Source organism: Lepidochelys kempii, chromosome 3, assembly GCF_965140265.1.
Source record: "Lepidochelys kempii isolate rLepKem1 chromosome 3, rLepKem1.hap2, whole genome shotgun sequence".
In the NCBI taxonomy this organism is placed as follows: domain Eukaryota; kingdom Metazoa; phylum Chordata; order Testudines; family Cheloniidae; genus Lepidochelys; species Lepidochelys kempii.
Window position 1 is genome coordinate 150,255,854 of NC_133258.1, and position 24,633 is coordinate 150,280,486.

General features: G+C 42.2%; 1 protein-coding gene across 1 annotated transcript in view; it reads left to right on the plus strand.

Annotated features, from left to right (window-relative positions):
• The window catches only part of DNAH8 (dynein axonemal heavy chain 8), a 577,606-nt gene that overhangs the window by 7,200 nt on the left and 545,773 nt on the right, over nucleotides 1-24,633 (plus strand). The window contains exons 2-3 of the mRNA XM_073338555.1: nucleotides 15,145-15,530; nucleotides 24,248-24,382. Coding sequence (XP_073194656.1) covers nucleotides 15,153-15,530; nucleotides 24,248-24,382 — 513 coding nt within the window. The 5' untranslated portion in view covers nucleotides 15,145-15,152. The remainder of the gene's footprint in view (nucleotides 1-15,144; nucleotides 15,531-24,247; nucleotides 24,383-24,633) is intronic.

The following is a 24,633-nucleotide window of genomic DNA, read 5'->3' on the forward strand; positions in this document are numbered from 1 at the left end:
TCAATGGGATTTTGCACCTTCTCTATGCAGCTTTTGCCTGCTTTGTAAACATCAGTTGGGGATGAGGCTGATACTGGAGAGAAAATTGAACTCTCAAGGCAATGTAGTCTTCATTTTTAAGAGTAATTATTTTGTCTTTATATACATTTTCCTGCTTTGTACAAATGCCATCTCAACATATTGTGACATGCACTATTACATTTAGGGATGCTTCTTTACATGCAAAGAAAAAGAAATCAGGGAGGGATAGCTCAGTGGTTTGAGTATTGGCCTGCTAAACCCAGGGTTTTGAGTTCAATCCTTGAGGGGGCCATTTCGGGATCTGGGGCAAAAATTGGGGATTGGTCCTGCTTTGAGCAGGAGGTTGGACTAGGTGACCTCCTGAGGTCCCTTCCAACCCTGATATTCTATGATTTTACTTAATTAACCCAGAGTATGTATTAATACTTGGGGGGGACGACAGCTGTGCATATCCATCAATGTTATAGAGGGCGAACAATTCATGAGTTTACCCTGTATAAAGCTTTATACAGGGTAAAACGGATTTATTTAGGGTTTGGACCCCACTGGGAGTTGGGCATCTGAGTGTCAAGGACAGGAACACTTCCTAAGTTGCTTTCAATTAAGCTTACAGCTGTTATGGGACGTGGTTCAGATCTGGATCTGGGTTTGCAGCAGGCTAGCGGGTCTGGCTCAAACCAGGCAGGGCACTGAAGTCCTAAGCTGACAGGGCAGAAAAGCAGGAGCAGAAGTAGTCTTGGAACATCAGGTGGCAACCCCCACGGGGTTTCTGTGATCCATCCTGTCACAGGGGTAATAGTATTTTCCTGGTTTCAGAGTAACAGCCGTGTTAGTCTGTATTCGCAAAAAGAAAAGGAGTACTTGTGGCACCTTAGAGACTAACCAATTTATTTGAGCATGAGCTTTCGTGAGCTACAGCTCACTTCATTGGATGCATACCGTGGAAACTGCAGCAGACATTATATACACACAGAGATCATGAAACAATACCTCCTCCCACCCCACTGTCCTGCTGGTAATAGCTTATCTAAAGTGATCATCAAGTTGGGCCATTTCCAGCACAAATCCAGGTTTTCTCACCCTCCACCCCCCACACCCCTGCTTTTACAGATGGGAAACAGAGAGGCTAAGGTATTTAGGTGCCTAACTCCTATTGATCAGTGGGAGTTAGGTGCCTAAGTACACTTGAGGATCCGGGCCTAAGTGACCAAGATCACACAAAAAGAAAAGGAGTACTTGTGGCACCTTAGAGACTAACCAATTTATTTGAGCATAAGCTTTCGTGAGCTACAGCTCACTTCATCAGATGCATTCAGTGGAAAATACAGTGGGGAGATTTTATATACATAGAGAACATGAAACAATGGGTGTTACCATACACACTGTAACGAGAGTGATCACTTAAGATGAGCTGTTACCAGCAGGAGAGCACGATAGGGAAGGAACCTTTTGTAGTGATAATCAAGGTGGGCCATTTCCAGCAGTTGACAAGAACATGTGAGGAACAGTAGGGGGGGAAATAAACAAGGGGAAATAGTTTCTTTGTGTAATGACCCATCCACTCCCAGTCTCTATTCAAGCCTAAATTAATTGTATCCAGTTTGCAAATTAATTCCCATTCAGCAGTCTCTTGTTGGAGTCTGTTTTTGAAGTTTTTTTATTGAAGAATTTCCACTTTTAGGTCTGTAATCGAGTGACCAAAGAGATTGAAGTGTTCTCCAACTAGTTTTTGAATGTTCTAATTCTTGACATCTGATTTGTGTCCATTCTTTTACGTAGAGACTGTCCAGTTTGGCCAATGTACATGGCAGAGGGGCATTGCTGGCACATGATGGCATATATCACATTGGTAGATGCGCAGGTGAACGAGCCTCTGATAGTGTGGCTGATGTGATTAGGCCCTGTGATGGTGTCCCCTGAATAGATATGTGGACACAGTTGGCAATGGGCTTTGTTGCCAGGATAGGTTCCTGGGTTAGTGTTTTTTGTTGTGTGGTGTGTGGTTGCTGGTGAGTATTTGCTTCAGGTTGGGGGGCTGTCTGTAAACAAGGACTGGCCTGTCTCCCAAGATCTGTGAGAGTTATGGGTCATCCTTCAGGATAGGTTGAATAAAGACTGGGAGTGGATGTGTCATTACACAAAGTAAAACTATTTCCCCTTGTTTATTTCCCCCCTACTGTTCCTCACACATTCTTGTCAACTGCTGGAAATGGCCCACCTTGATTATCACTACAAAAAGTTCCTTCCCACCCTGGTGCTCTCCTGCTGGTAATAGCTCATCTTAAGTGATCACTCTCATTATAGTGTGTATGGTAACACCCATTGTTTCATGTTCTCTGTGTATATAAAATCTCCCCACTGTATTTTCCACTGTATGCATCCGATGAAGTGAGCTGTAGCTCATGAAAGCTTATGCTCAAATAAATTTGTTAGTCTCTAAGGTTCCACAAGTACTCCTTTTCTTTTTGCGGATACAGACTAACACGGCTGCTACTCTGAAACAAGATCACACAGAAAGTCTGTGGTGGACCAGAGAATTGAATGCTTGTCTTCCAAGTCATAAGCTAGTGCCCTAATCATTGGACAACTCCTGATGGTTTAAATACTAGCATCAGCCAATTAGTGAGCTGTGAAGGGCGGCCCTTCAGCCCTTGCTGGGAATTACGTCCTGCAGAGCCTAGATTCATAGGGTTCCCCCATGGAAAGCTAGCCAATGCGTTTAGTGGTTCTAACAAAAAAGGTCAGCAACTCACAATTCCTGTGTTTCTGGGTTCTAGTCTGCCTGGTTGTTACAAAAGTCAGATGAGACTACTTGTGTGCTTATAAGTTAAGCATTTGCATAAGTGTTGGCAAGAGTGGGGTCCAAAAATGTATTTATTCGGAGGCTTAATTGTTTCAGTAAAAATTGGGGAATGTTGTATTTCTGATTTACTGGAAATTAACTTTTAAATCAAATTATAGTATATGTAAGATAGAATTAATCTGCAAAACTGAAACCAACTTGTGTTAAATGTTTTTGCTTTCCTGCATTTATGTTATACAACAACTGTATCAATTTTTTTTTTTTTTTTTTTTAGTGACTAGTAGTTTTTATCCCATAAACTATGACTGAGTCTCACTCATGTTAATATAGGTTGCTGGCTCTTCATTCTCCACAGTATTCTTCTGCACTGCTGAAAAAACAAAATGAAATCTGTACATTGAAATCAAACTTGTTTAAGTGCTATATAATAAAAATATACAGTAGGTAAAGGTTGAATAAGTTTCAGTGAACTAAACTGAGAAAGTTTCTAAACTGTATCTTCATCTGCACTTGTTTTTGTGCGTTGATTAGCAAAATAAGACTAGTTGTTTACACGTAGTCATTTTCTTAAATTAGAATGACTAGTACAAGTTTAGAAAAGATTCTCTGTACCTGCAGTAGATATTACAGAAGGAAAAAAAGCTGTTTTATTGCTTATGTCAACTATGTACACGATTGGCCAGTATTTCCATCAGTTCAGTGGTTCAGATTTAGATCTCAATTCTACAAACATACACAACTTCATGCATGAGTAATCTCATTGGAGTCAACAGGACTACTCATGTGCATTGAGTTAAATGTATGTGTGATGCTCTGTACCTCGTAGGAACACCCTACACCCCCATGTTCATCTGTATAAAATGATTGTGTGGTATCCAATGCAAAGTTTGTCATGTTGGGTGTCTTTGGAAGGCTTATAATGCACTGAGCATAGTTGTTATAGTAATTGTTACAGTAATGTTATAGGTTATAATTTCATGTATATAGTTATGAGGCTGAAAATATATCCTCATGGCTTAAAGCAAGCTCATGCAAAAACTCTCCAAGAACAGACAGGCAGTTCACCCCTCATCAGGGCATGGATGGGACAAACCCAGCCCAGCCTCACAGGAACAATGGATACTGGCTTAGGCAGCAACAGAAGAATCTTAGACCCTTGAGGGAGTTACCTCCTTTCTTTGGGCAGTTTGGGACTGCAATGAGGTAATGCTCACCTGACTCTGAAGGGGGGCAGGGCGCATGCACAAAGCCAAGAAGAAAGAAAGGACATGATAAAAGGGAGAGACATTTTGCCATGCTCTCTCTCTTCCACCTCCATCTGCATACACCACAACCACCAAGTGACTGAAACGCTGATCAAATGGGAGAGCCTGACTGAAAAGCCAGCCTGTGGTGAGAAGCATCTGAGTTTTTAAGGACATTGAAAGTGTTAAGATCAGCTTAGAATGGGGTTTGCTTTTATTGCATTTGACCAAATCTGACTTGTTATACTTTGAGTTATAATCATTTAAATCTACCTTTATAGTTAATAAATCTGTTCATTCATTCTACCTGAAGCAGTGCATTTGGTTTGCAGTGTGTTAGAGACTCCCCTTGGGAGAACAAGCCTGGTACATATCAATTTCTTTGTTAAATTGACTAACTTATATAAGCTTGCAGCATCTAGTGGGCATAACTGGACACTGCAAAATGGAGGTTCCCAGGGTTGTGTTTGGGACTGGAGATATTGGCTAGTGTCATTCGCTTGCAAGTAGCTGGGAGCAGCTTACATGCTAGCAGCTGTGCGTGAACAGCCCAGGACTGGGGGTTCTCACAGCAGAGCAGGGTAAGGCTGGCTTCCAGAGTAAGGATTGGAGAAGCCTAGCAGATCACCGGTTCAGATAACGCCAGAGAGGAATGTCATAATGTGATACGTCTGGGAGATTTGTGCATCAAAAAACTAAAAATTCTGCATATTTTGTCAAAACACCACAATATAATCATGCTGGTTTCCAGTTGTTTTGGTCATGTATTTAAACTACAATACAGAAAAAAGTAACACACAAAAAAGTTACAACTACTTGGTAACCAATACCCTACCCCTAATTCTGGATTTTCATTTAAATTACATTCCAGAACACCAAGCAGCACAATAAAAATAAAATAGAATGTCATTTGAAATTGCTTACACTTTTACACAAGTCATTTTTGCTAATCATGGTCCTGCATTTCAGTACAATCCAGTATTCTAATTTAAATTATAGTACAGAAAACAAAGCCTTTAAGTTTTTCCTCACTTAGTGATTTCCTTTAGCAGAACGGATCAAATTGTACAGTGAAAAACTCTGCATCTGCAGAGTCTGAGACAGCATTTATGCAATTCGAGGCCAGCATTTATGTGACTGCATTTATGCAGTTTGGAATTCTGTCTTTCACTGAAAGCCAAAACACCTGAGGGCTACAAAAATAGCTGCACTTTAAATAGCTTCAGGCACAATTTTTTCCCCTCTACAGTTTTAGCTCCTGTTCAGGTACCTCAGAAAATGCCAGGTATTGTTTATATCCTGCTATTTTTAAACACGATGAGAATCAAATCTACATGTCTCAGAAAATTCAGATCTTCTTGTCCAAATGAGAAATATTTGTCAATTTTTTCAGAAGACTGATAGCCTCTAAAGAGATCTAGACAGGCAAGTTTTTCCAACAGGAGATAAGTTTTCTGCCTCTCAAAATTTGAAGAACTCTGAGGTGCTTTCTGAAGAAAGGGAGCTCTAGATGTGAACTGAAATATCTGTAGTTCTTCCAGAAGGTCAAATGTGTTAACACTGCAAGGCTTCCTGCTCTCGAATGTCAGATTTAAACTGAGACTTTGTTCACATATCTCTGCTAGAAAAGTGATGTGTACTTTCAACAATGCATACTTAGCTGCGTCATTCTGTGTGAACTATTCAGAAAATGCTGAAACTGGAGAGCTGGTGTTGCACTCTTCATTAAAAACTTTTGTAGAATTGAAAGTTCTTAGATTGATATCGAACAGCATGGAATGAGCTGTTCCTGTGTGTGGGCTAGGAGGCCTGGATGCTTTTCCAGCTGGAGATTCTTGTAGTTTCTGGTTCATGAAATGGAGCTACCTCACTTTTGTACTACCCGAGTTGTAAAGTGCTTCAAAAACGTGTTCTATAAATGTTTCTAAATGCTTCACCAATACCTTCAACAATATGTCAAACAGAGGATATGCCCAGAATTCAGAAACAGTATTATCTAAGAAAAAACATAGAATCAAATGCCTTTTTCATGTAAGTAGTATTGTCAGTATCAATTACTACATTTTCATGATCAATCTGGTACTCATTTACAGCTTTGACTACAGCCTGTGAAACAGTTGAGTGATTATCATCACCTAAAAAACACTGTGTCCACCAAAAAAAAGTAAACAAGTCAACTGCAATCAGGTTCTAATGGTGCAAGCAGTACATTCAGAACTGATCTCGCCTCGTCACCACAACATTAAAAAATAACAGCAATTTTCTTGTCTTTAAGCTTCAGTTTTCTTTCAGGTACACTTCAGGTATGTATGTCTCAGTCAGTTGTGTCCAGGAATCGCACACCCCATTCCAGATCCTGCTGTCAAGAAATTCTCTCACAAGTGGATGGTCAGTCTTTGACAGGGGGATGTTGGCACCTGCTAGTGTCTTCACCCATGCTGTACAAATCTGAACGTAGAAGCAGTTAGATAAGTCTTGAATGAGGACAAATGTTTACTACCCATGTAATATTGTTAATCTAAGATTTATTCATATTATATTTAGTTCCGAATTTCTAGATTTTAATTTAGATTTAAAGTATAGTAAATCATATATGTAAATAACATATTTGGTTTATGCCTCTAAGGAGAGGCACACTCAATAACAAAAATGCATCATCAAATCAATCAACTAAAATATCACATGAAAGTGCAAGTTATAGTGTAGAGCAGTGGTTTTCAAACTTCTTTTCTGGTGACCCAGTTGAAGAAAATTGTTGATGCCCGTGACCCAGTACTTCCCCCTGCCTAGGAGCCGGACCTGCTGCTGGCTGCTTGTGGGGCGCAGCGTGGTGTCAGAACAGATAGTGACTTGCCTGCCTCAGCTGGGCAGCACTGCCGCTGGGACTTTTAACAGCCTGGTTTAGTGGTGCTGACTAGAGCCACCCTGACCCAGTGCCTTACATTCCGTGACACAGTACTGGGTCGCAACCCACAGTTTGAAAACAACTGGTGTAGTGTGTATTATTAAAGAGAAAACTGACCATAATCACTTAAAAAAAAAAAGTTAACAGAGCTGTATATTCAAGATCTTATAGCAAGTGAAGAGACCCTATCGCTATAGCTCTTCTAAGCTGCTACTTATATTTCAGTATAAGAACATTTTTTTGTATTTCCATTCACCTTCACGTGTTTTTGCTTCGCCTGGGTTTTGTTTTTCCAGTGTACTTGTAATGGTCTTCTGATGCTTGTTTCTGCCTCTCTCCCTTAATTTTTTTTTTTTTTTGGATGCACAATGATCCACAATTGCTTACCATCAGTCATGATTGAGAACAACATTGCAGGATGTGCAAAATAAATTGTTCCCATCCACATGCAGTTTTATAGGGATTCTTGAGTATGAGAAGCTGGTGCAGCCATTTGTAATGCATGATGTGAAGGCTGTACAGGTTGTGCAAAAGAATGAATATCCCTTTGGTCACTTCATCTTTACCTATTTGGCTACTTTGGGAACTGCTTGGTTCTGACTGTCCTGACAGTTTATTGACTGCTTGATACATATTTTATTTTCCCTCAAAGTCTTTTTTTTTAAATGGGTAAGTAAAATAGATCCTGAGCTGTAATCTAACCCCATTATGCCACTCTGGCACAGGAGCAAAGCAAGAAAGCACATAGACCTTCTTAGCTGAGGATTCCCTTGGTATGAAAGAGTCCTGACTGTCCTATGCCAATCCCTGTATAGGAAACAAGGAGGGCTGGGGAAAGGAGCACAGTCAGAGCATGCTACACTCTTGCCATTGCGAGTTGAACATGGCCCCCTGGGGACCCACTAGCTGGCATATTTTGTGGTAACAGCTTCCATCCTTGTACTCTTTAACCAACCAACAATAAATGTACTGATTGATTTAAAATCAAGCGCATACTTGACCAAAAAGGGGACTTGTACCACTCTAAAGGTCAATAAAGTTAAGCTATCAGCAAAAGTGCCTCAGAATGATCTCTGCTGTTCTTTGATGGTAAACGGTGAATCAGACAAGGATTCAGGTGAATGCTGAGCTGGACGGAGAATAGGAGTGAGGAGCATTGGAGGCAATCCCCAAACCTCTTTGTCTAATAGTAATGTAATTAAGTTTGAGCCTTTATTTCTAGTGATTAGTCAACTAAAAATGAAGCCATATGGTCAGTATGGCATCACAGGCAACTGAAGATTAAGTGAGAGCTGGAGAATCAAACTCCCAGTTTATATTAGCTACTGACCATCTCTAGAAAGGTCAGTAGTAAACAGTTCATGGAGCATATGGACTGAAAACTTTTTCAGGGGTCTGCGTGTGGCTGGCTCACTACAAAAGCAACTTTCCTTCTCCTGGAATTGACACCTCCTCATCAATTATTGGGAGGGGACTACATCCACCCTGATTGAATTGCCCCTCTCAATACTGGTTCTACACTTGTGAGGTAACTCCCTTCTCTTCATGTGTCAGTATAATAATGCCTGCATCTGTAATTTTCACTCCATGCATCTGAAGTGGGGTTTTTCCCGCCATGAAAGCTTATGCCCAAATAAATCTGTTAGTCTTTATGGTGCCACCGGTCTTCTTGTTGTTTTAATAAAAAAAAAAAAAGTTTTATTCTCTGATGCTGCAAACTCCTATGCACATGCTTAATTTGACTACTATAAAGTCATGGTCCTGCTTAAATGTGTGCAGGATCAGGTCCTTAATTTCAATATTATTTTTTGCCTATAGCAGTTTTGTAAAATTGAAATAAAATATCCTACCAGTAGTAGAGTGTTTTTAAAAAATAGCATTTATAATTTAGTTATATGTTTTAATCTAAATTTGCAGTGGTGCACACATTCAAATTTAGTTTAACAAGGCCTTAACTGATTTAACTTGCTTGATTTAAATCAGTTTTTTTAAATTACGTTATTTACCCTGTCCTATGTACCTCTTTATGCAGTGTTTCCTGATATTTTTTTCAAGTGTCAGTAATTTCTATTTGTTTGTCCAAAACAATGTGACTAGACTTAAATATAGTCAGTACATCTTCAGTTGTCTTATATTTACTACTTTGGCAGTGATAGTAATATATGTTTTGTCACAAACCGCTTTACTAGTTGTCATTAGGATAGGTTGGGTTATTGTATATCTTATGGAAGATTAAGTGTTGAACCTCCTGTCTTAGGTGAAAATGAGGCAAAGTGGTTATAAACTGAAGTATTTTACAGTTTTCCATTATTCCTGGAGTATCTTATTTGAGTGAAAGATACATGAATACTGCAACATATGTAATGAGTTTCAGATTTGCCTCGTTATTCTGATTTATGAGATTTTTTCTTCCTCTGTCACATTTGTAGCTTTGTAACTAAGTTGTCCATGTGTCATTTGAATTTTTATTCACAGTTATAGGTTTTATCGCTACTTCTGTCAAACACTGATCAGTGAAGACATAGCATTTGTGTGTCAAAAATGTTTATTCCAAACATACAACCTGTAAGATGGTCACGGTGGGAGACCACACGCCCTTTGCTACAACACTTCCGGAGTGCTTCGGTTCAGGGGAAAATTAGCTCACAGTTAGTGTCCCAGGTGTGCAGTCACACTGAGCAGCGATAAGTCTATAGGCCCAGAGCCCTCAATCAGGGCGAGGCAACACACAGTTAATGGCTCTGGCTTGTGGTCTGGGAGACCAGCAACGAGTCTCTCTGCTCAGGTCCTCAGTCAGGGCAGTAATCCCGTAGGGGCTCTGACCTATGGTGAGTCATGCAGAGCAATAGAGAGCCTATTCCCCCAGCCCTCAATCAGGGAAGGGCAGCACTCAGTTCAGGAAAGGGGCTCTGGCCTTCAGTCCAGCAGAGCAACAGTGGGGAGATTAGCTCTCTGGTGTGAGACTCAGCAAACCATCTAGAAAAGGAGTACTTGTGGCACCTTAGAGACTAACCAATTTATTTGAGCATAAGCTTTCGTGAGTTACAGCTCACTTCATCAGATGCATTTGCCATCCTAGTTCAGGCAGGGTCCAGACCAATGCAGGCCTCCTGACTACAAAGTGGGGATGCTGCCACCCCTGACAGTGAGATGACAGGAGGACACAGGCCCTCCCGCTCCACTACATCCCAGCCCAGTGCCCTAACAGTGGTCCGCCACTGGGTCAGTGGGAAAAATCAAACTGCAACACACTGGCTGCTTGCAATCAGTCACACAGCCAAACCCTATTTGGCTTCCCTAGGCTCCTTCCTACACTCAGTCCAGGTACCTGGGGTTGTTGTTGGTCTTGCTTGAGTAAACAACGAGCAGCAGCCCAAACAGCTCCTTGGTATCCCTGGCGTCCGGCAGCTCCATCCATCCTTCCAGGTCTCTGTAGTAGCTTCTATCAAGTCAAGGCTCCAGCAGCAGGGGAAAGACATGCTGCTACTCTGCACCAACTGAGCTAGAGGGCCGGCCTTTTATAGTTCCTGTTCCTGCTCTGCCCCTGTGCTTCCGGTGGAGCGGCCATGGGTTTGCCAGTTCTGCCCACCAGAGGGCAGTCACGGTTCTCTCCCGGTCTGTCAGGGAGGAAGGCAATGCCCCCTTGCTACACAACCGTATATTTTGATTTCACATGATTTCCATGATAAATGGAACATTGTGGATATTGCTCCACCAATCAAGACTCAGTAAGAGTTTTCTTCTCCAGGAATAGTGCACATGCTGTTTAATCTCATCATATACTGAATCCAGCAATCTTTCAGTAAATGTGCACATGCTTCATGTTGAGCACAAGAGTAGACCCAGTGCAGTCAGTGGGACTACTCACATGCTTAAATTTAAGTAGAAGCATAAGTTGTTTGCAAGATAGGTGCCTAAGTCATCAATGAGGTTGTCACAGTCCTCAAATTAGCTGCAACTCTGATCCTCCTGGTCTCCTCCAGTACACACCACTAGGTCTTAGGCCTCCAGCCATCACCTGTCTCAGACCAGGGCCTTAGTTTTCAGATCCCTGCAATTCGTTATGATTTTGCCTGCAGTTCTGATCTCTCAGGGTAATGACAGGGTTATCCAGTGATCAGTCTGTTTTTTTTCAGAACCACTTTTTAAAAAAAATCAATAATACTTTGCTTTATGAAAGCAAACAGTTTATATGCATCCTTAGCTTACCAGGTGTTCACCCATCTTCAACATGGAGATCCTGGTAGGGCTAAAATACTTGAAGTCCTCCCACAGAGCTTGTTTTTGTTGATCACAGTCTCGTGCCTGTCAGTTCTGGATGGTGTCTCTCCCTGGATCAGGGCTGTTATTTTTATAAAATTTGAAGTTCCTTTTCTGCTAAGGCCTTTGAAACAGGTAAAACCAATCAATATGTGTGCTTTTTCCTAAGGGGGTGAAACTTCTGTTGTATGTTTGAATATAATAAGGCATGATGTCAAATAACTAACTCAGTTTAAGTTTTATTAGTAGTTAATACAGTGCTATACAGAAAGGAAAACATGTTACCTACTGTCTGTAATTGGAGAAGTGATGGGAGCTTATTTCAGTTCACTCCTAACTTCCCAAGCTCTTTATATACTAGTTTAGAACACAGAAAACCCTTTCTCGTGTTCTTTTTGTAGGGTGGTTTTGCTGACATTAGTTTATTTTGAATATTTTCTGCTGGTGCTAATCAATAAATTAATGACAGGTTTCAGAGTAACAGCCGTGTTAGTCTGTATTCGCAAAAAGAAAAGGAGTACTAGTGGCACCTTAGAGACTAACCAATTTATTAATAAATGAATGACATCTGTAACCATATTTAGCTTTTAATGACTTAGACATCAATCAGTGTTTCCTGTTACACTGATTACAGAATACGTCTGCTTTATCAAATATTTCTTGTCCATTTGGTCAATTACTTAATTTGATCAGTTACAGTGTAGTTATGAGTATCCCTTATCAATTACACCATTTTGTCCATTACAGCATACATCTATAACAGGCATTCCTTTATATGCTATGTGTGTTTACAGAAAAGAGATAAAAAATGACCTATTGCCCTGTGAAGCTTTTTTTAATGATATCTGCTTTACTTAATTGATATGCTAAAAGCACCTTTTGATAGTTTTTTTTAAATTATTATTATTATTATTTTATTTATTATTAATTACAGAAAACACCTGCCCCATATCAGTTGCAACTGGTCCCTTTCTGGGCATTTGGACTAGGTCAGTTAAGTCAGAGTAAAAAACAAAGTGGATAATTAAGTACAGTCCTACTGATTACAGACATTTTTGTGAACACTAGTTTAACACAAATCATTAGGGTTAGCTAAAGTTCATTTTAGGTTAATCTTAAATACAAAGAATTATAAACACAAGGCATAGTGGGACTTTGGTTCACCAAGAAAGAATCAAAAGGTTAGGGTAGGTTGAGTCATTTTTACTGTATTGTTTCAGTACTGGAGATTTGCATTCATTATCCCGCATTTTCAGTAGTTTCTGTAGAAAACATTCTTTATTTTATCCATTTAAGCAGGAATGCAATCACTACTAACAAGCCCATAAAGATACATATCATATTTATAAAATTAAAACAATAGTGTTTAAATATTCAGTGATTTCATATCATCTGTCCTAGAGTCAAGACCTTTAACATATATGAAGGAATTTGAAAAATGACAAAAATAAATTTTAATTACAGTAAGCCAACTTGCTTGCTTGTTACTTTACTTCATTTGTCCAACTATACTAGCTCAAATTAATTTAACTTTTTTTATTCGAGATATTAAAGTGCAAAAGGTACTTATTTTATAGTCTGAGCATCTCTACCCATGAATTAAAAATGCAATCAGTATAACAAGAAATACTACAACAACCCCACAAATTAGAATAGAGCCATACAGCTCAAATGAATATATTAAATTCTTTACTTCACAAGACAGAATGAATGTAACTGTCAAGTTCAAAGCTTAGCACCCAAATTGGTGTAAAAGGGCTGTCAATCAATATTCTCTGGACATCTCTACATAAATTATGAAACCCAGCCACTCTGCAATATTTGATATATCATTAATGACAAACTTCTGATTTTCACAAGCATTTAAAAATAGACAAATTCAAATGAAATCGATAAACTGCTCTGATTTTCATTGTAACTCAAAAATGAAAGGAAATAGCATTTACGAACAATTAAGGTTAAATATTTTTCCAAATTCAGTGAAAAGTTTAGCATTTCTTACTAAAAGATCCAGAATATTCAAAATGACTGACTGAAACAGCATCTTCAATTTCATCCTTAGTATCAGCAGCACAATTTTCAGAATGTTATTTGAGACTTGCCACCACATCTTTGTTGCACTTTTTACATCATGCATGTAATTCTTTCTTAACATTGCCAGCACTAAAGAGTTTCTTCAAAATATTTCCAGATGAGATCCTTGTTGCAATCAGGAGACACTGTCCATTTTCACACTAAATATCTAGTACTATAACCTTGTATAATAAAATTGTAAAAATTAAACATTTTTCTGCAAAAATTTATATAAAAAGCAACTTATTCCTAGCTATGCCCTGATCTTGCAAGCACTTATGTATGTGAGTACTCCTATTGACTACAGTGGAGCTACTCTTGCGTAAAGTTACTGACATGCATAAATGTTTGTGAGCGGAGGCCTTTAGGGCCTGGTCCAAAAGCCGATTGAAGTCAATGGGAGTCTTTGATGTGGTCGGCCCGTGTGTGTGTGTTATAAACTGATGGATCCCGTTGCTTTCATGGATGAGTATTCAGCCAGTATTAACTTAAGTTTTAGATTTATTTGTTTTTATGGCTTCTCACATGGGAAGCTCATCCAGTCCTGGATTTGCAGATGCAGTTACATGTCTTGCAAGTGTAGTCTTACTGACAGACCTTAACACATGCTCTCTTCTTCTGCAAAGACCTTACACACTACTCCTCAAAAGTGGACATGGCCTCATATTACAGACCTCTCCATATGGATCTGTCCAGAGCAACTTGTTAACCAGGTTTTAATGTCTATGTTGCATACTTTGAGGCATAGGTGCTGACTCTGTCGATGCTCTGGGGCTGGAGCACCCAAGGGAAAAAATTGGTGGGTGCTCTGCACCCACCGGCAGCTCTCCACCCTGCCTCCCCAGCTCACCTCTGCTTCCACTCTGTCTCTGCCTCCTCCCCTGAGTGTGCCGCCGCGTCCTGCTTCTCCTCCCTCCCAGCGCTTGCGCTGCGAAACAGGTGTTTAACGTGGCAAGCACTGGGAGGAGGAGGAGGAACACTGCACACTTGGGGAAGAGGCGGGGGCAGGGATTTGTGGAGGGGTTGAATAGGGTCGGGGGGGGGGGGGAGTCGGGGCGGGCCTGAAGGTGGGGCGGAGGGCAGGGGGACATGAGAACCCACCGGCGCCAACGAAAGTTGGTGCCTTTGCTTTGAGGTTGGCCTTCAGTTGTCTTTGTATCTGAGGATTGATTGACCTTTAGAGTGGGTTACCATGCTCAGTTGGCTATAGAACACTGCTTTTGGTATATGGGAAAGTCTCCATGCAGACCAAACGTCCTGACCCAGCAAAGCTGAGCACTGATGAGTGTATTCTTGATGCCAGGGGTTTGGCACCTCTCAAGGATTTAAGTGCCGGGGATCCTGTTCTGCTTCTTGATGTTGCAGATGGATCTTAAGCAGCAAAGGTGCCTTTAATTTACAAATTAAAGTAACCAATATAAATTTTAAAAAGCTTCTTTAATTTTTTTAAAAAATGATTGATTTTATTCACCCTGATATTTACAGGTAATTTGATATTGGGTAGAATAAAAGGCTATAATATTATATTTTAATCAATTCCAAATTGTTTAAAATATATGGTAAAACATTACTGAAAAATAAATATAAATAATTGGAAAATACTTTTTAAAATTGTCAATAATCAGATTCATGTAATGTTTGTGTTAAAGAAATTTATATAAGTTCCATAATATGTTTTCTTTAACAACTTTGAGAGAACTTGACAGAAATATTAGGATTGTGTATTTGGTAAATGAGTTTAGAGGTCTACTACCTTTTTTTCCTACTCTCACTTGAGGATATAATTAAAGGCGTTTCTAAAGCATTGTTACAATAAGTGAATTGTTTGTAAATTGCAGGCTTCAAGATGGAGGAGGTGCCAGGGGATCAGATGGAAAGCCCAGACACTAGAGAGGAAGCTGGGCCCGGCCCCGCTCCGCCAGAGGAAGCTGGGCCCGGCCCCGCTCCGCCAGAGGAAGCTGGGCCCGGCCCCGCTCCGCCAGAGGAAGCTGGGCCCGGCCCCGCTCCGCCAGAGGAAGCTGGGCCCGGCTCTGCTCCGCCAGAGGAAGCTGCGCCCGACCCCGCTCCGCCAGAGGAAGCTGGGCCTGGCCCTGTTCGACAAGTGGCATCTCTCCGTCCTCCCCTAGAGTCGTTTAGCCCTTCTCTGGGTAACCGCAGGATGTCTAAATTTCGTCGGAGTACTAGTGGAGTTCAATCCCTACAAGAAACTTTAAAAGAAAAACAGGTTTAGTATCAACTATTACAACTATAACAATGTAGTTTTCTCTCTCAATGTTCTGTTTCTTTTCTCAATTTATTATATCAATTTTTGTTAGGAATATCTGCCTATTAGAATGTGGCTGACTTTTTCTTGAAATAGTTTTTTGTAATATTTTCTTTTTTAATTTTAAAGTAATGAATAAAAAAGTGCAAAAAACATTCACAAATAACATATACAGATATATAGTTGCAGTCAAGCTATATTTGACTTTGGTCCTGCAAATATTTATGCATGTGTTTAACTTTATGTACTGTTAGTAATCCCACTGAAGTTACTGGTAAGTGATCTTTCTTTTTTTGTATTGGGACAACAATAATTGAAGTAGTGAATTATGGAAGGAGTGTACTAGTCAAAATATAACACACATATAGTAAAATATTCCGGGAGGTAGTTGTGGAGTATACTGTCCATTTAAGGGACGCTCTGTAGCTTACAGCCAAGACAGCCGGGCTGCAGCGAAGGAATATCCTCCATCACTCTTGGGGCTGGGCAAAATAAACAGGAAAAGGAAGGGAGATGGAATCAGAAGCCACACTGAATTATAGGTTGCAGTCCCCCTCAGCACTAGGGCACTATGATGGGGGCCCTAGAGATTTTGGTTTTCTGATTGTAAGTTGGTTGCTCTGACTTTATGTTCTGAGGACTTAAGAACTTCGTTAAACTCCTCCTTCTTTGGCCTGATACCTAAAGAAAAAGGAGAAATCCTGCCTGCTTCCTAGAATAATAAGAGAGAACTGGGGACTCTACTTCTGGGGTTGGCTTGGAGGCTTTCTTAAAAGGGGATGTGATTATTTTTGTTGTTGTTATTAGTTTGGTTTTGGCCTTCACCGTCTTGGATCTTCTACATGTAGCCTAGATGACAGGATCTCTTGGGAGCCCCCTTCCTCTTAGAAGGGTCATGAATGGGAATCTCCAATTATTCCTGCAACAACAACAAACAGAGCAACAGAAACCGCTAGTTCCAGGAAGCACAGGTGGCTGCCCAGCAGCACCTAAAGGAAGCACAGGTAGCAGAGAGGAAACACCAATTTCAGGAAGCATGGCTGGTGGCTCAATAGGAGATGCAGATAGCCACCCAGAAATAACAACAGGATATGGTACATGCCAATCAGGAGTGGAACCACCAGTTTCAGTCAGACATGGCTAGACTGCTCACCCCCCGGTCTGCAGAAACTAGCTGTAGCATACATCTGAGCCTCACCCTGACCAAGCTGAGAGATGGTGATGGTAACCTAGAAGCCTATTTGACCATTGTTGAATGGGTTGATACCCCAGAGGTTCTGCGAGAGAAATACCTAAGTGGTACAGCTGTACCCGTACATCACCAGGAGGCACAGGTAGCCTACTGCATGCTGAGTGAGGATTAAGCAGGGTCTTATACTGCACTAAAGATGGCTATAATGGATTGGTTCAACCTTTCCCCAGAGGTATGTCAGTGGAGATACTGGGGCTGAGGCATTTTCCACAAAAGCATTCCCATGTTTTGTGGCCCAATGATTCTAGTATCTGGCCTCTTGGTGGCTGGTTCCAGAGACCCAAGTCTGTGGGGGAATTAATGAACCAATATTTGAACATCCTCCCAGATGTGGTGCAAGCCTGGGTCCAGTGCTTCCAGCTGCCATCTGTAGCAGTGTCTGTGGAAATCACTGAGATGTTCCTGGAGGCCACAGCATCTAGGAAGGAAAGTCCAGTCTCATGATGGCCTGCCTCGCTAGGAATGGTGGCAGGAGACAACACAGCTAGTGCCCAGCGACATCTGCCACCACAGCCCCAACCAGGACCGTAATTTTATTAAGTTCACAATCTTTACTGCTCCGTCTAACACTTAGGAAAGTTCTTCTGGCCATGTTTGTTTTGTTCTTTGACCTTGCTTACAAAATCCTTCACCTTGCCAATCATGGAGGCAGTCCCGTCTGTGCCAAACACTAAGACAGTTTTTCCAGTGTAATTCTCCCTCCTCAAGGTAGGCCACTGACACTCTGAAGATTTCCTCCCACATCGTGTGATGTGGCAGTTGTCTACAAAATAAAAAAAATTCTTTTATATAATTTCCATCAATACCTGACATTAGCCAAGAGTTGAGTATGACTTCTGATATCTGTTGATTCATCAAGATGCAGTGCAGATTTTCTGCTTGATTTTATTTTTTTTATCAGACCACAGTCTCAATGTCAGCTAATGTCATCAATGCAGTGACTTATCATATTATCTGAAAGGGAAACTTTTGCAATTTCATTGACTGCATTTTCACCTAACATTGTTCTCACCATTTCTTTGCATGCTGGTGAAATTAATGTTTCTGCGACTCTATGCAACTTTTTCATCTTTGCTACAAACTCAGCGACCAAGTAGCTTGGTTTCAGTGGTTTATCAGAAACTATTACACAATGTTTCATCAGATGCACTTGTTTTTCATTTTGATCCTTCAAATGCTCAAAAAAATATTTGCCTTTGTTGGCAGGGGACAGATGTTTGCTAGTAAGGTGTCGATTTTACTTACTTGGCACCACAGCATGGTTTGAGAGTTTCTCCCCACACATAAGACATAGTCAAAAAGAGTAAGATGGTTCACCTATAAATGAAAATCCAAATTGCAAATAACTCTCACAATAGCACTGGTTCACCACTTTGACTTTCTTATGTTCATGTCAGCTTCATCACTGAAAGTAGATGTGGAGGTGCCAGAATCTCTTTTCCTCAAATATTTGTCCATTTTTGAGTCTTCAATTCAAAATTCACTATTGTAACTTAATGGTTGATAAGAAAACACAGCTACCACATAATACCATGTGAACAGCAAGGTCATTTGAGCGTAGTGTGTGTAATGTCTGTCTCACATGTACACTGAAGAGGAACAGCACAAAACGCAATTTGGTTATGACACTAATTAAAATAAAAAAAACTCTTCTCCACACAAGTGACTTTTCCAAAATTCTGTGGCACACATGTTCATGCTTGATAGCACACCGATGTGCCGTGGCACACCAATTGGGAAACACCGCTTTAAGGGACAGTCTGGCTCTTACAGACAAATCAGCCTGGGTGCATTCAAGGAGCATCCTGCCTCCTCTTGGAGCTGGGCTATATAAAAAGGAAAAGGAAGCTGAGTAAGGGAGGGGGGACAAGAAGCAATGGTGGTAGCTACAGGTTGTGGGCTCACTCAGGCACCAGGACACTAGCTTGACCTAGACATTCAGAGACTTGTTTTTTGACTGAGGACTGGTTTACAGAATAGGATAATGTGCTTTACAGGAGTGTGATTTCTAAACCACACTAACGTGTTGTGCATTAATTGGTCTGATTAGATCCTGAATAGATCCTGCTAGTACCCTTTAATTTAGTACTGTTTGAAACAATAGTATGTTAAAGTGCAGTAGGGAACCTTGAGTGCACACCAGCAGGGTCTACAAGAACTAATAAATAGGGAACACGTTAGTGAGCTTTAGAAATCACACCCCCCGTACAGCGCATTAACTCACTGTGTAGATAAGTCCTAAGTTTGGTTGTTCTGAGGTAAGGGCCTTAGGAATTTGGTTAAGCTGCTCCTTCACTGACATGGTGCCTAAAGAAAAGGGAGAAAGCCAGCCTGCCTCTTGCAACAATAAGAAAACTAGGAACTCTGCAAGCTGGGGTTGGTTTGGAGGCCTTCTTAAAGGGGACATGATTTTTTTTTTTTGTTGGTTTGGTTTTGCTCTTTCCCTTCTTGGATCCTGTATACAGATATTCTGTGTTTGCTTATCCTTGACATTCCCTCAGAGTTGACTTGTATATTTCAATGGTTATTTTTATTTTGTTCTCCAAGTAGTGTCACTGTAGGTACTCCACTTCAGGTGCGCATGGATCCCCGTGTGCCTTTGATTGGAGATTTTCTGTGGTTCCCATTTGGGCCCATGCATACACTTTACACATCCTCAGGCCCTGAACCAAGGATATATAGAGCTGCATGGGTGAACTACCCTTAATTCCTTCTCAAATGCCTTTGGCCTGAGTTGGGAAGTCGAGCGTATCCGCTTCATTTAGATATAGACAGTTAGCTAAACATAGTTTTCTTAGTTGTTTTCTTAGCTCAATTTAGTTATAGTATTTACTTTGCGGGTTTGTTTGTTTCCCTGCCTGAAGAATTCTGGACTTTGATGCTTCTGGGTTATGCTGGGATCCCCAGGTTTTAAGCACTGTCTTTCCTACTGGAAAGCTATCCTGGTCAGTGGTGGACACCCATATACCAACCAAGTGTAAGATTTCCTCCTTCAAGAGAAGATCTTGTAAAAACTGGGACCATAACATTTAAATCTGTTAATGGTGAAACAAACCATAAGTCCAGTCTCCAACTCAGGTTCTGAGAACCCCACTGTGGACTGGCCTCTGAGCACACTTAGTGCCCTATGTGTGGGTCCTGGTCACCGAAAGCCTTCAGCTTCAGGCACCCCATCTGTCTCTGGGTCTCAGTCACCAAAAACATTGAGGGATACAGTGGAACCAAGAGTAAGACTGTGGGTAATGACAAGAGGAGCAGGAGTGGTTGGTCTCTTATTAAGAAGTCTTGGTCACCGACTCAAAAGAATGTTCTGGAGACCTCAGGTCCTAGTAGGAGTGCTACTGAGTGCTAGTCTAGGTGGTTCTGGTACTGTGAGACTGTCGAAGGCTTCCTATAAGAGTCACTCTTCCACTAAATTGAATTCAGTACCAAAGACTTTGCTGGCATCAGGTGGTCATGTCCATTCTGGTAGACATTTCACTTCGAAGAAGTCTGAACTATCCGACTTTTCTATACCTTTGATACCAACGCTGGTATCCCATACTGCTACATCAGTACCACCTGAGTCTGACTTCGGATGTACTCATTCAAAACATTCAGTGTCCACAGCACTGACATTTTTTGGACAGATCTGTGATTTGGTACTGATGCTGGCCTCCACAGGATACTCGTGGAGGAATTCTGCACCACTGTGCAACTGCAGAATTAATATCCCCCACAGATTTTACTCTTTCCCCACAGGTAAATTGAATCACATGCCCCTCCTGGGCTGTGGTCCAGGGATATGGCATCTGGTTCAGGCGTCAGGCGCAGCTGGGGGAGATGCATCCAGGGAGGGGCAAGGCTGGGAACAACCTGGCTGGTGGCTCCCACCATGTGGTGGGCTCCAACAGATAGTTGCACTGAGCTGTGGGAGGGATGAGGACAGCACATCCCCTTCCACTGCACAGGCTGCTCCCAGGGCCAGGTCAGACCCACTTCCAGGAACCTCCTCCGACTGCAGGAAGCTCTGCACCTCCCTATCCCCACATCCTGCCCCCATTGCTCCCCAGCAGTAGACGGAGGGGTCACTGTTTGGGGAGTTGCCCCCTCTGTCTGCCCAAACCCCGTGAATCTGGACCCCACTCCAAATCCCCCCTGATGAGCCCAATCCTCTGCATCCAGACCCCTCACACACCCAGACTCCCTTGCTGAGCCTCAACCCTCTGCACCTAGAACACCCCACTGAGCCCTCTGTATCTGGACCCCCATCCCACTGAGCCCCACACCACCAAGGCCTACTCCCCCAGCACCTGGAGCCCTCTGCTGAGCCCCCTGCACTCAGACCCCTGTGAGCCCAATGCTCCCCCACACCCAGACCGCTCCCTGCCAAGATCCAACCATCTTCTCCTTCACCCTCTGCAGAGTCCCATTCCCCCTGCACCCAGAATCCCCCAATGAGCCCCTGTGCATCCAGATCCCACCCGCCCCTAGACCCACCACTGAACCACCCGCAAGGGCTGACAAGGAGGTAACAGCTCACATAAACATTTCCTTGTCATCCATTACCAGGTTGTTACGCCTTCACCAGCTTTCATGGCAGATGAATTTAGACAATTTCTGGAGCTGTTGAAGTACATCACAGATATGCTTCAAATTCCTTTAGAGAAGCTCCAGGACTCTCCTCATAAGCCCCTGGACGTTTTACATACTTCAGCATCTGCACATGTGGCTTTTCCTGTGAATGAGGCTTTATTAGAGCCTACTACGACCATCTTTGTCATGGATTCAGTTAATGAGCATAGTAGACAATACCATATGAAGTCTACCCCTTACAACAAAAACCAGAAGTGACTGTTTCTTTGGCTGCAATAGTTACTTGGGGTCTAAATTAGGTGTTACCACTTAAGAAAGAGATCTTGGAGTCATCGTGGATAGTTCTCTGAAAACATCCACTCAGTGTACAGCAGCAGTCAGAAAAGCGAACAGAATGTTGGGAATCATTAAGAAAGGGATAGATAATAAAGCAGAAAATATCATATTGCTGCTATATAAATCCATGGTATGCCCTATCTTGAATACTGCATGCAGATGTGGTCGCCCCAGCTCAAAAATGATATATTGGAATTGGAAAAGGTTCAGAAAAGGGCAACAAAAATGATTAGGGATATGGAGGAGAGATTAATAAGACTGGGAGTTTTCAACTTGGAAAAGAGATGACTAAGGGGGGATATGATAGAGGTATATAAAATTATGACTGGTGTGGAGAAAGTAAATAAGGAAGTTTATTTACACAAGAACTCGGGGTCACCAAATAAGATTAATAGGCAGCAGGTTTAAAATAAAAGGAAGTATTTCTTCACACAACGCACAGTCAACCTGTGGAACTCTTTGCCAGGAGATGTTGTGAAGGCCAAAACTATAACAGGGTTCAAAAAAGAGCTATGTAAATTCATGGAGAATAGGTCCATTAATGGCTATTAGCCAGGATGGGCGGGGATTGTGTCCCTAGCCTCTGTTTACCAGAAGCTAGGAATGAGCGACAGGGAATTGATCACTTGATGATTACCTGTTGATTCCCTCTGGGGCACCTGGCATTGGCCACTGTTGGAAGACAGGATACTGGGCTCGATGGACCTTTTAGGCCATTCTTATGTTCTTCTTAAAACAGCTTTCTTGGTGGCCATCACTTCGGCTCGGATGGTTTGAGGCCTGCTGACTTTAATGATGGATTCCCCCCTTTACAGTCTTTTGAAAGGACAAAGTCTTGTTACATCCACATCCTAAATTTCAACCTAAAGTGTCTTCTGAATTGCATATTAATCAGATTATTCATCTCTCAGCTGTTTTCCTGAAATCATATCAGACTAGGCAGGAAGCTGCATTCCATACCTTAAATGTCAGAAGGGTATTATCCTTCTATATGGACAGAACCAAACCATTCTGAAAGTCTCCCAGGTTGTTTTTTTTCATTTGCAGACAGATGCAAAGGATCCACAGTCTCCTCCCAAAGAGTCTTAAGGTGGATTTCTGGGTGTATTGTCTCATGTTATGAATCTGCAAACATTCAGCCCCCTAGAGTGTTAGCCACAAGGTCTCAGTCTACTTCTATGACATTATTCAAGGATGTTCCAGTTGCTAAAATTTGCAGAGCTGCAACCTGGACTACAGTACATACTTTCTCCAATCACTATGCTTTGGGTAATGTCTCTAGATCAGATGCTGCAGCTGGCAGTGCAGTTCTGTATTCAGTATTAGACTCTGCATCTAAGCTCCTTCCATCCTGGGGGATACTGCTCAGAAGTCACCTGAAGTGGAGCACACATAGGGACCCTATTGGAAAAAGGAGTAGAGGTTACTCACTTTGTGCATTAACTTGAATTCTTCAAGATTTGTATTCCTGTGGGTTCTCCACCATCTGCCCTCTTTCCTGGGATTCCTCTATGGGACTTTGTGGTAGAGAAGGGGTATTTGCCTGCATAGCATTCAGTATCCTTGGTACAGGACTTGAGGATATGTAGAACATACCTGTGGGCCAAACAGGTACTGCTACTGAAAATCCCTGCTCAAAGGCACATGGGGGCACACATACACCTGAAGTGGAGCACCCAGAGGGACACACATCTTGGAGAACTCCAATCAAGGGCGGCAGAACCTGCCCCAAAATATGGGGGGGAAGGCAAAGCCAGGGTCCCCCACACCTCCTCTTCTGCCAAGGCCTCGCCCCTGACCAAACCAGAAGCCGGAGTGGGCCAGGAGCCCTGGACCCTCCACCTGCCTGGGGTGGATGGGTCGCGAGCAACCCCTGTCTTTTCCCCTCCCCACAGGCCTCCCACCCAGGGCAGGAGGGTCTGTGGCTCCCCACAGCTACCTGCAAGGCTCTTACCATGGCTGGGCTGCAGCCCCCAAGCTGGAGCTGGGTCCAGGTAAGAGCCACATGTGGCGCGTGGGCAGCTGTGGGAGCCGCGGACCCTCCTGCCCTGGGAAGGATGTCCGAGGGACATGGGCCGGGGGCTGCTCTCAACCCCCTCAACCTGGGCAGGTGGAGGGTCCGCGGCATGGCGACTCACAGCTGTCCAGGCTCCCTGGTCCAGCTCCAGCTGCTGGCCTGTCCAGGGTCGGGGGGAGGCCTCAGGGAAGAAGAGGGGTGGGCCCCTGCCAAAAAGTGCGTGGGCCAAGCCTGTCCACTTTCAAAAAGTGGGAGAGCCATGGCCCTCTGCCCACCCCCCCCCCTATTCTAGCACCACTGACTCGAGTTGCTGCACAAGCTGAGTAACGTCCCCTTCTTTTAACCTATGAAAATATAGTTTATTTTTAAGGAGTAATTAGGGGAGTTTCACATAAACAGCAAACTATAATATTAGTTTCATGTTATGGGTCAGGTTAACAAATAATTTTGCAAACACTGCAGTTTTTAGTTTTTTTAAACTTTTTTTTTATGTTTTAGGCACGATATAGAGATGCAAGAGAAGGTCGAAAAATGAAAATAGGTGCTTCATATAGATACATATTTGAAGTCCTAGGGGACAAACTTGGTTTAGATGCAACAACTGTGGAAGATATGATCTTGGATGGCCCTTCAGTAAGTCTGATTTAAACATTTTGTTTGTTTGTTATTGTAGTTATATGTTGTTACCTAATTTATAAGTAACTTTTTTTTCTTCGAGTGCTTGCTCATGTTGATTCCATTCTAGGTATGCACACACCCGTGTGTGCAGCTGTCTGAGATTTTTACCTTAGTGGTACCTGTAGGGCCAGCTGTGGCACCCTCTGGAGTGCTGTGCTCATGCCAAGGTATGTCAGTTACTGCAGGCCCTAGGCCCTCTCAGTTCC